Source organism: Hemitrygon akajei, chromosome 19 (assembly GCF_048418815.1).
Source record: "Hemitrygon akajei chromosome 19, sHemAka1.3, whole genome shotgun sequence".
Classification (NCBI taxonomy): Eukaryota; Metazoa; Chordata; class Chondrichthyes; order Myliobatiformes; family Dasyatidae; genus Hemitrygon; species Hemitrygon akajei.
In genome coordinates this window covers 74324189-74336334 of record NC_133142.1, presented here as the reverse complement: position 1 = coordinate 74336334, position 12146 = coordinate 74324189, and the positions used below count along the sequence as shown (strand labels likewise).

The 12146-nt window shown below is 40.6% G+C and overlaps 1 protein-coding gene across 3 annotated transcripts in view; it reads right to left on the bottom strand.

The window, feature by feature from the left end:
• celsr3 (cadherin, EGF LAG seven-pass G-type receptor 3) overlaps positions 1-12146 on the bottom strand; it is a 355541-nt gene that overhangs the window by 183314 nt on the left and 160081 nt on the right. For all 3 annotated transcript variants that reach the window (XM_073072880.1, XM_073072882.1, XM_073072881.1), the window contains exon 9: positions 9507-9676. In XM_073072880.1, the coding sequence (XP_072928981.1) occupies positions 9507-9676 (170 nt within the window). The remainder of the gene's footprint in view (positions 1-9506; positions 9677-12146) is intronic.

Here is a 12146-nt window from a genome sequence, read left to right as displayed (position 1 = left end):
ACAGGCGCCATTTGCCTCTCGTCCTCTCACAGCTCCTGTTAAGACACAGGCGCCATTTGCCTCTCGTCCTCTCACAGCTCCTGTTCAAACACAGGCGCCATTTGCCTCTCATCCTCTCACAGCTCCTGTTCAGACACAGGCGCCATTTGCCTCTCATCCCTTGCACAGATCCTGTTCAAACACAGGCGCCATTTGCCTCTCGTCCTCTCACAGCTCCTGTTCAGACACAGGCGCCATTTGCCTCTCGTCCTCTCACATCTCCTGTTCAAACACAGGCGCCATTTGCCTCTCGTCCCCAGCACAGCTCCTGTTCAAACACAGGCGCCATTTGCCTCTCGTCCTCTCACAGCTCCTGTTCAGACACAGGCGCCATTTGCCTCTCGTCCTCTCACATCTTCTGTTCAAACACAGGCGCCATTTGCCTCTCGTCCCCCGCACAGCTCCTGTTCAAACACAGGCGCCATTTGCCTCTCGTCCCCCGCACTGCTCCTGTTCAAACACAGGTACCATTTGCCTCTCATCCTCTCACAGCTCCTGTTCAAACACAGGCGCCATTTGCCTCTTGTCCCCCGCACAGCTCCTGTTCAGACACAGGCGCCATTTGCCTCTCGTCCCCCGCACAGCTCCTGTTCAAACACAGGCGCCATTTGCCTCTCATCCCTTGCACAGCTCCTGTTCAGACACAGGCGCCATTTGCCTCTCGTCCTCTCACAGCTCCTGTTCAGACACAGGCGCCATTTGCCTCTCGTCCTCTCACAGTTCCTGTTCAAACACAGGCGCCATTTGCCTCTCATCCCTCTCACAGCTCCTGTTCAGACACAGGCGCCATTTGCCTCTCGTCCCCCGCACAGCTCCTGTTCAAACACAGGCGCCATTTGCCTCTCATCCCTTGCACAGCTCCTGTTCAGACACAGGCGCCATTTGCCTCTCGTCCTCTCACAGCTCCTGTTCAAACACAGGCGCCATTTGCCTCTCATCCCTTGCACAGCTCCTGTTCAGACACAGGCGCCATTTGCCTCTCGTCCTCTCACAGCTCCTGTTCAGACACAGGCGCCATTTGCCTCTCGTCCTCTCACATCTTCTGTTCAAACACAGGCGCCATTTGCCTCTCGTCCCCCGCACAGCTCCTGTTCAAACACAGGCGCCATTTGCCTCTCGTCCCCCGCACTGCTCCTGTTCAAACACAGGTACCATTTGCCTCTCATCCTCTCACAGCTCCTGTTCAAACACAGGCGCCATTTGCCTCTTGTCCCCCGCACAGCTCCTGTTCAGACACAGGCGCCATTTGCCTCTCGTCCCCCGCACAGCTCCTGTTCAAACACAGGCGCCATTTGCCTCTCGTCCCCCGCACAGCTCCTGTTCAGACACAGGCGCCATTTGCCTCTCGTCTCCCGCACAGCTCCTGTACAGACACAGGCGCCATTTGCCTCTCGTCCTCTCACATCTCCTGTTCAAACACAGGCGCCATTTGCCTCTCGTCCCCCGCACAGCTCCTGTTCAAACACAGGCGCCATTTGCCTCTCATCCTCTCACAGCTCCTGTTCAAACACAGGCGCCATTTGCCTCTCGTCCTCTCACAGCTCCTGTTCAAACACAGTCGCCATTTGCCTCTCGTCCTCTCACAGCTCCTGTTCAGACACAGGCGCCATTTGCCTCTCCTCCTCTCACAGCTGCTGTTCAAACACAGGCGCCATTTGCCTCTCCTCCTCTCACAGCTCCTGTTCAAACACAGGCGCCATTTGCCTCTCATCCTCTCACAGCTCCTGTTCACAATCTTAGGCTGCGTTGTGTTGTGAACACAAAAGACATATTTCACTGTTTGTTTTGATTGTGTAAGATATAAACCTGATCTGAATCTGAATCTTCAGGACATGTTGAACAGGAGAGGTAGACTTTACAAGAAGGAACTCAGCAAAGATTTCCAATGCTTTTTTTTCCCATATAAGTGATTCCTCCATATCCCTCAATTTCTAAATCTTTCTTCTATTAACATTTAAAGAAAATCAGATTAGAGAAAAAACAAGACATTTAACAGATGCTGATAATAGAGAACGAAGATACAATGATCTTTATCTAATCAGCATCGTTGGACACTGATGTGAATAGATTGCTTGTCATTTCTATTGATGTCACCAAAATCTTTTGTGTGAAATGGGTGGCTAATCCAATCAGATTTCACCCTTTGCTGTAGAGTATTTGGCATGCATGTCCTGCTGCAGCAAATCAGAAACATATGTGTTGATTCACACAAAGTGACTCAAACTTGGTTGTCATTTCATTTTCCATCTAAGAAATCTGTCACCCACTTCAAAAGAATCATCTGCACTTGTTAGATGTTTTAAAATCCAGAAGACTTCAGCTACAGTTGATTATTATAGCAATTCATTCTTAGCTCACATATGCTATAAAAAGCATTTATGTGGCTGTGTCATTTCAACTTGTGATTGGTGGGGGGCTCATCAACAATACTAGAGAGTGCAAATAGCAGGATTACATACAGCTCACTGATATTAAAATGGGTGACAATGCAAACAAATCGGCTGGTTTAAACTACCTTCGTCAAAGTTAAATTCCATTTGCCTTTCTTTGGACCAATTTTGCAGTTGATCTAGATCCTCCTTTAACCTTGGACAACCACCATCTTTGCACATCAAGCCTCCAGTTTTTGTGTCATTGACAAACTTACGAATCATGCCTTCTTTGCTGAAGGGTTTTGGCCTGAAACATCAACTGTACTCTCTTACAGAGATGCTGCCTGGCCTGCTGAGTTCCTCCACTAATTTGTGCGTGTTGCTCAGAATTCCAGCAACTGTAGATTTTCTCTTGTTTGTAATCATGCCACCTGCATTCTGTGATCCCCCTACATATTCTTTCCTCTAATTATCACTAACTATTGTAGGTGGGGAGGACTACAGTACAATCCCATCAAAATGACCACTCCCATCTTATTTTGGAGTTCTACTCCTGCCGTATCACTGGAAGATCCTCTCTAAGCAGTGCTGTGGTGTTCTCCCAAATAAAAAAAAACAAATTCCACTCCTCTCTTCCTTCCATCTCACCTTTACCCAGAAATCAGTACCTCTTAGCCATCAACCGTGTTTCTAGTTAATAGTAATATCAAAATCCCATGTGCCTATCCAGGCCAAATTCATATGCCTGACCAGTCAAGTTTCTTGTATTAAAATAAATGCAGTCTAGTCTATCAGATGTTCTTTGCTTCCTTTCCTGCCTGACTATCTTGACAGTCACTTTAATTTCTGTATTTGCTTTATGTACCCGTGACACGTGACAGTGGATTACTTGTCACGTGACAGGTATTGAAGCTATACTGGACTTGAGGTAATGGTCTTGTGATGGTGGAGTGACGTCATTTTCCCGCCAGTAGAGGTCATGTGACAGGTTTTTTTTACAGGATATAAAAGGAGGACCCCTCCCTGTGAGGAGGGGCAGTTCGTGGCTGGATTTGCCATGTTGACTCCATGCCACTGCGTGATTTAATGTTATGACACAGTTTAGTTGAAAGATGAAGTTTTATCTAATGCCTAAAGTTTAAAAGGTCATTGCCAGCAGTTTCTTTATAATACTGCTAGTTGAGAATCAGTGGAGAGTGAAGATTGGAGTTCGGGAGTTAAAAGATCGAGGAAAATCGATTTCGACAGTGAAACGGGTTCGACCTTGTTTGATCCTCATTCGGAAGGAATTTGCTGACTGTCCCCGTGTTAATTCCTGTGAATAGCAGAAAGGATTGGGAACAGTTTTGTAAAGGAAAGGTCAGTGCCTTTAAGCCGTTACATTTCATCTTCGTAAAATTCTTCGTGGGAAAGGTAGTTCGACTGGGAATTGCAACAACATGACGTGAAAGAGAATTTAAATCATCTTAAAAAGTCTCTCCCTTAAATGGACTGTAAGCATTTTGAACTTTTGCAATACTACTTTGAAGAACTGTTTTTGCAACATCGCTTTAAGAACTGTTTAAGCTTTATCGCTTTAAGAACTGTTTAAGCTGCCGCACAGCAGCTGATTTCCGGTTACGTTAGTGATTTGTTTACTTTTGGGAGGTTTGTTTTCAGTGTTTAATAAACATGTTGTTTGTTATAAAAACCCCTGCCTCACGCATATATTTATTGTTGCTTGAATCCGTAACAGCTTTCACTTTCTCATCAGTCATACATGCATGCCAGATAAGCTTAAACCCTCCTAAATAGCACTAGCAAATTTCACTGCTGGGATATTGGACCCCTCCAGTTCATGAGCAAATTGTCCCTCTTGTTAAAGTCCCAAGAGATCCTAATCCACGAACCTGAACTCCTCCCTCTTGCACACATTCATAATAGAGTACAGGCCCTTTGGCCTATGATATTATGCTGACTTTGTCACCTTCCATTTATGTTTCATCAATCTTATCTTCCTAATCCTATCCTCATTAGCGCATTCATAGTGAGAGGCCTTTTCCACATCAAAGGCTGTATAATACACGTACAACAGCCCCCATTATTTTTACATTAATAATCTAAATGCAGAAATTATTTTCATGGTGGAGTGATATGATGAGAAGCTGATGTATAGTAATAACATTACTCCAACCAAGGATATCATGTGCACGTTAAGAGTAAGGAAAAACTTTGCCACAATCCTGGCAACAATTTAAATAGTGATTTTTCTGCTTCAAAAAAGGGTTAATCATTACTAATGGTATAACCCTTATGCTGGAAAAACTCAGAAAGTCACTCCGAGAGTTCACAAGTGATCAGTCTGAAGTGGATGTTCGTTCTGATCGCTGTTCTCCAGGTGTGTGTAGAAATGGTGGGTCCTACACGCATCTCCCAGAGAGTGGATTCAAGTGTAATTGTCCTGGAAGGAGGATATGAGAAGCTGTACTGTGAAGTGACTGCACGGTCCTTTCCACCAAAGTCTTTTGTGATGTTTCATGGTCTGAAGGCAAAGGTTTCATATGACACTATCTCTGCCGTAAGTATTCTCTGTTTCTTTGTGCTTTCCCAATGACAGGCTGTTGTACTGAATTAAAATCCAATCATTGAACATGCTGGAGCTAGTTTAGACAAATTCAGTTCTGAAATGTATTGATTAGGAAGTCCCTTCATGAGATCAATTTGTTTGGAAAGATCTTGCAAGGGATTACAATCAGAAGAAGGAAATGATTTTGATCCTGTCACCAAGGAGCAAGTTTAGTGTGTGATACTTGCTGACTTTACCTACGTGAATGGATCAACAAATAGAGGAGAATGGAGTATTGGCACAAAAGAGTAAATTTGTCTTCAATATTTTATGGAGCTTACAAAGAAGCAGAAGGCTGCTAATCTGCCAACATCTGCTCCAACTATTCATTTACTTCATGGTTGAGCTTTGATCTCAGCACCACTACCCTGCTCCGGTTGTCAAACCACACTTGGAGAATTGTAAGCAGTTTTGGATCTCTTATTTAAGAAAAGATGTACTGGCATTGGAGAAGGTCCAGAAGAGGGTCACGAGAAGAATTGCAAGAATTAAAAGGTTAATGTACGAGGCATATTTGATGGCTCTGAGCCTATACTTGCTGGAGTTTAGAAGAATGAAGGAATCTCACTGAAACCTATCAAATATTGAAAGGCCTAAATAAAATGGATGAGAAGAGGATATTTCTATAGCATGGGAGCCGAGGACCAGAAGAGACAGTTGCAGAATAGAGGGATGAGGAGATGAGGAAGAATTTTTGTAGCCTGAGGATGGTGAGTCTTGGAATTCATTACCACTGATGACTGTGGAGACCAAGTCATTGGGTATATTTAAGGTGAAGCTTGACTGATTCTTGTTTAGTAAGGGTGTCAACCGTTACAGGGTGAAGGCAGATGAATGGGGTTGACAGGGTTAATAAATCAGTCATGAGAGAATGGCAGAGCAGACTCAATGGACCAAATGGCCTAAATCTGTTCCTATGTCTTATGTTCCCATATTTTTAAAAGGAGTTGAGGCCAACATAGATCAGCCATGATCATGATATGTGGAAAGTGAAACAGTTAGTGTTTTAGATCCATGACCCTTCATAAGAATTGCAAAAAAGAGGTCAAATAAATTAGGTTTCAGACAAGAGAAAGTGAGCAAAGGATGGATAGACCAAATTGAATTTTTTGAGAGAGCAATACAAAATGGGGTGTTGTGATATTGATGAAACACATTACGCTTATTTTTCTGCATAATGTGCATAATTATTACATGTTGAGCATGAAATAAAATTTGTTCCATCTATTATACTGCCCAAAATAACATCACTTACAGAAAATGATAGTTTCCTATCACTGGAGTCACATCATATCTATACTCACATCATTCTACGGATGTGCAGCAGAGAACATGCTAACAAGCTCCATTGCCGCATGGTATATGGAAACTGCACTGCAGCAGTCAGAAAGGCTCTACAACAGGTAGTCAAAACTGTCCAATGCATCAATGGCTTACCCCCATCAACAGGGTGCCAGAAAAGGGCCAGTACATCATGAAGTATCCCTGCTATCCTGCTGATGGACTGTTTGTCACACTCCCATCATGGGGGGGGAGGGGGGGGAGGTTACGTAGCATCCATGCCAAGACTACCAGACTTAAAAAACAGTTACTTTCACCAAACAGTAGGATTGATCAACATCTGCACCTATTAACCCACCCCTTCACACCATTAACAACCATTATTTTAGGGAGCTTGCAAAGAAGCTGGTAATCTGCCAACTTATAATTCCCTGTCAGTCACTTTATGTACAGACACTCCTGTGCCTAGCATTTCCTTATGTACATACAATCAATGTATATGCTATTTTATGTATTTATATTTATTGTTTTTTTAAATTACTATTGTGTTCTTTATCTTAATGAGTCCTGATGAAGTATCTTCCGAAACATTGACTGTCTACCCTTTCCCACAGATGCTGCCTGGCCTGCTGATTTCCTCTGGCATTCTGTGTGTGTTACTTAGATTTCCAGCATCTACAGATTTCTCTTGTTTGACATTTCTACAGCCTTCTGTTTTGTCAACTTTCCCTCACATTAGGTGCTGTGCTCAATATACAGCTTCATCAGGGAATTCAAATATTAGCAAATGATACACATATTAGCAGATAATAAACAGCTTGTGTCTAGCTGTTGCAAAAGTTCAACAATGATCATTATCAGGTCATCAAAAGTTAATATTTTCTTTCCTGGTATCACTCCCTACAGAACAGTAACTATATTTAAATAAGAGATTGTTGAATCTCTGCTCCTGAATGGATTTGAACAAACATAGTAAATGAAAAATGTATGAGATGATTCTGCCTAGAACAATTTCTCATAGACGACTACACCGACTACAGAGATCTCCTCTCCTTAGATACTATTTTGCTCTGAATACAATTTTCTTGAGCGGTTTGGATGTGGTTTAAGACAAAATGTTTACAATGAAGTAGTCAACTTTAAAAAAGCTTTATTCCATTGATATCTTGGGGCTTTAAGGTTAACACATCCAACAGCACATGTGACAGTATATTCTAACAAAGGTTGTCATGGAATTGCTAGTGCACAGCAAGCCAGTGAATGCACGTAGAATGCATTTTCTAGCAAAGTTCAAGGGTGTCCAATGTGCTGATCGCATCCTCCTCAGAAATGGTAACGCAGGGTACAAGAAGGGTCCCATTGTGAGAATCAGAATAAAGAGTTACACCAAATCAACAATGCTGAACTGCACAAAAAGTGATCACAGGTGCAATATGCAGTAACGCTGAATGGAGGCTACAACTTATTAATATTCCTATCATCATAAACAAGTTTCTCTTTTGAAATAAAAGGGTTCATTATAAACTTCATTAGTTTACAGTTGGTTAGTATATGCTGAACCAGCACTTTCCATTCCCCCTGGGAAATATGGAGGGAATCTAAATTAAGCCTGCACTCTCTTCAAACATGTAAATTAATATTTAGAATATATTTGATTGATAGAGTAAAAGGTAACTTCACAAGTTTTTGCTTGTTACAGACTGGAAAAAATTGTACAATTCATTTAGCCCAGCTGAATTAACTCATCTTTTCTTGCTGCTTTCACCCGCATCTCCTTCATTTCCCGGACATCCATGCTCACACTATCTTCCCGCCACCTTAACGACGATAAAGTCTCTCTTGTCCTTACCTACATCCTATGAGCCTTTACATCCAATACATCATTCTCTGCAACTTCCGCCATCTTCAACTGGACCCAACTACCAAAAACATCTTTACCTCTGCCTCTACTTTCCACTTTCCAGAGGGATCGCTCCCTCCATGATTCCCTTGTCCATTCACTCCTCTTCACTAATCTCCCTCCTGGCACTTAGCTTTGTAAGTGCAAGACCTGCCCATTCATCTCCATTCAGGATCTGAATAATCCTTCCAGGTGAGGCAACACTTCACTTGTGAAACTGCTGGGGTCACCTACTGAATCTGGTGCTCCCAATGCGGTCTCCTCTATATTGCTGAGATTTCACGTAGATTGGGGAACGACTTTGTTGAGCACTTCCACTCCAACTGCAAAAAGCAGAATTTCCCAGTGGCCAACCATTTTAATTCCTATCCCAACTCCCGTTCTGACACGCCAGCCTACGGCCTCCTCCTGCCACTCTCAGGTGGAAGGAGCAACACCTCGTATTCCATCTGGGCAGCCTTCAACCCAATGGCATGAACATCGATTTCTGCAACTTAAGGTCATTTTTCTTCTTCCCCTTCCCACTTTTTCAATTCCCCACACTGGCCTCTTAACTAATTCTCCTCTCCTACATATCATGCCCCCCCCCGGTGCCACACCTCCTTCCCTTTCTCCCATGGTCCACTCTCCTCTCCTATCAAATTCCTACTTCTCCAGCCCTTTTCCTTTTCCACCTTTCACCTCATAGCTTCTTCCACCCACCTGGCTTCACCTATCACCTTCTAGCCTGCTGTCTTCCCCCCCTCCCCCACCTTCTTATTCTGGCATCTTCCCTTTTCCTTTACAGTCCTGATGAAATATCTCAGCCCGAAACGTCAACTACTTAATCATTTCCGTAGATGCTGCCTGACCTGCCGAGTTCCTCCAGTATTTTGTGTGTGTTGTTCTGGATTTCCAGTATCTACAGAATATTCTGTGTTCACGATTCAAATTCTACCAAGATCCTATTACAGCATTTAACTACCACACAATATTCTTACAGCTATTAGTCTTCAATGCAAATATTTAACATTGGTGAAATGTCTAAGGGACAATGTCATATAGTGGAATCCCTATTTATAATGGTCATAGTTAACTTTTATGGTTATTATTTACACACATAGATGAGAGCATGACAAATGATAATGCTAGTTGACTTTTTTGGATATGTGAATGAGCTAAGTGTAGACTGGACTATCTAGTTACGATGGGATTTTGTAAATTAGCCACTGTATCCATGGAATGATTAGTAGTGAAGAAATCCCTCTAATGCTGACTGTTAATGAACAAATTTCTGAATGAATGGTAGAAACACAATGCAGAATGATACCTGGCAGACAACGGTGGTGTATTGTCCAGCATGAGCCTGTAACAGCACTGCTTCAGTGTGACGGGTTCGAAACATAAGTCCAAGGAACCATGGAATAGAAATTTTCACCTCATTCTTAAAATCCCAGGATAGCAAGCTATTTCCAAGAAAATGGTAAGGATGGTGCATCACTGTCGAGAGATAGATAGGAAAGGAAAGTAAAAGGAAAGAACAACTGACACTGCAAACTACAATCATCATTTTTGGCAGAGGTACATTAGTGATCCGGACGTCATAAGATCAGCAAAAAAGTATTCCATAATTCATTGAAAGTAGCCAGGTCATCTATTCATTCCTGCTTGAGGGTACTGAATAAAGACATGTTGAAATGTACTTCTAGCAACAGGAGAGGAACACAAGGTGTTGGGATATTAAAGTATACAATTACTAAAGCAAATTAATCTAATGATAAAGTCAATGGTAATCTGACACCAAAGAATTATGGAACAAACATAGCTTAGGTTCAACTTTATTAAACAACAAATTGATTTGTTTTTCTCAACAAACTTTACATAAGAGGTTTCTAGTGGCTTATTATGGGACACTTTTAAAGTATTTATCCATTAACAAATTATTTCATACTCTGCTGGAGTCAGAAAACAAATTAACAGTGAAATACTTATGTTGGTTGATAAAATTAAAGAAATTGATAAGGCTTACTCTGTTATCCCTAGTTAAGAACTTCATAAAAAGAGAGTTGAACTTCAAATGGAGCACAGTTTGCTAATATCCTCTTCGACTGAAAATCAGTTAATTAAATCTAGGACTCAATTTTATATACATAGGGACAATTCTGGTAAATTATTGGCTAACCAATTGAAAACTGCTTTGGTTAAACAGCAGATTATTAAGATTCGTAAATGAGATAGCACTTTGATGATTGATCATAAAGAGATAAATAAAGCTTTTCAAGATTTTTATAATTCTCTATATCAATCAGAATTTTCTGAAGGTTCTTTTATAATGGATGAATTTTTAAGGAAATTGAATATCCAAAAATTAACAGCTGAGGATTGTGTATCATTAGATGCACCTATTATGGAAACCAAAATAAAAGAGGCAATTTTTTCAATGAATTCAGGTAAAACCCCCAGTCCAGATGGTTGTACTGCAGAATTCTTTAAATCTTTTTCCTCCGAACTCTCTCCTTGGTTATGTAAAATTTTTGAGGATGCATTAACTGTAGGTAAACTACCACAATCTTTTTATGATGCCTCTACTTCTTTAATTCTTAAAAAAGATAAAGACCCTATTGAATGTGCATCATATCAGCCTATATCTTTGCTGAATATGGATTCTAAGATTTTTACCAAAATTTTGGCCACTGGACTGGAAAATACACTACCTCAAATTATTTCTGACCGGATTTATTAAAAATCATTATTCATCTTTTAATATTAGAAAATTAATTAATATAGTTTACACTCCTTCATCTAAAATCCCAGAATTTGTCATTTCCTTAGATGCTGAAAAAGCGTTTGATAGAGTTGAATGGCCATATTTATTTAATACGCTGCAGAATTTTAATTTTAGCCCGACATTTATATCATGGATTAAACTAATAGATTATAAGCCTTTGGCTTCGGTTCTTACCAACAATCAAAGATCTCCCTTTTTTCAGCTGTTTCGTGGACCGAGGCAAGGCTGTCCTTTAAGTCCTCTACTATTTGATATTGCTTTGGAACCCTTAGCCATTGCTATTCGTGACTCACCTAATATTTTTGGTATTACCCGCAGGGAGGGGACATATAAGTTATCACTATATGATGATGATTTGTTATTATACATCTCTGATCCTGAGAGATCTATTCTTGTTATCTTATCCTTGCTTGTTCAGTTTAGTAGCCTTTCTGGCTATAAACTGAATTTTAATAAGAGTGAATTATTCCCATTAAATATGCAAGTTCCAATTTATAAACATTTACCATTTAAAGTTGTTACAGATAACTTTACTTATTTGGGTATTAAAATCACCAAGGAACATAAGGATTTATTTAAAGTTAACTTTTTGCCTTTAATTGACCAAATCAAGCAATTTGTTACTAGATGGTCCCCACTATCTTTGTCATTGATTGGTCGAATCAACGCTATTAAGATGATAGTTCTACCTAAATTTTTATATTTATTTCAAGCACTACCAATTTTTATTCCTAAATCTTTTTTGATATTATTGATTCCAAAATATCCTCGTATGTATGGCAGAATAAAAATCCTAGATTAAGTAAAAAATATTTACAGAAGCCTAAGAAGGAAGGTGGTTTGCCTTTGCCAAACCTAAGATTTTACTATTGGGCAGTTAATATCCAATATTTAATATTCCGGACACAGGACTCGGTGACATTACAAAGCCCACAATGGGTAAATTTGGAATGTAAATCTGTACAAGACTTTTCATTGTTCTCTATTTTAGGATCTTCGCTTTCCTTTGTTTCATCTAAATTGAATAAACAAATAACTAACCCTATAGTTAAATATGCATTATGAATTTGGTTTCAATTTCATAAATTCTTTGTAAAATCTTATCAAGCCCTATTATATCTAACTTTTTTTTCAGCCCTCTTTTATGGACCAAGCCTTTGTGCTATGGAAAACGAGAGGTAT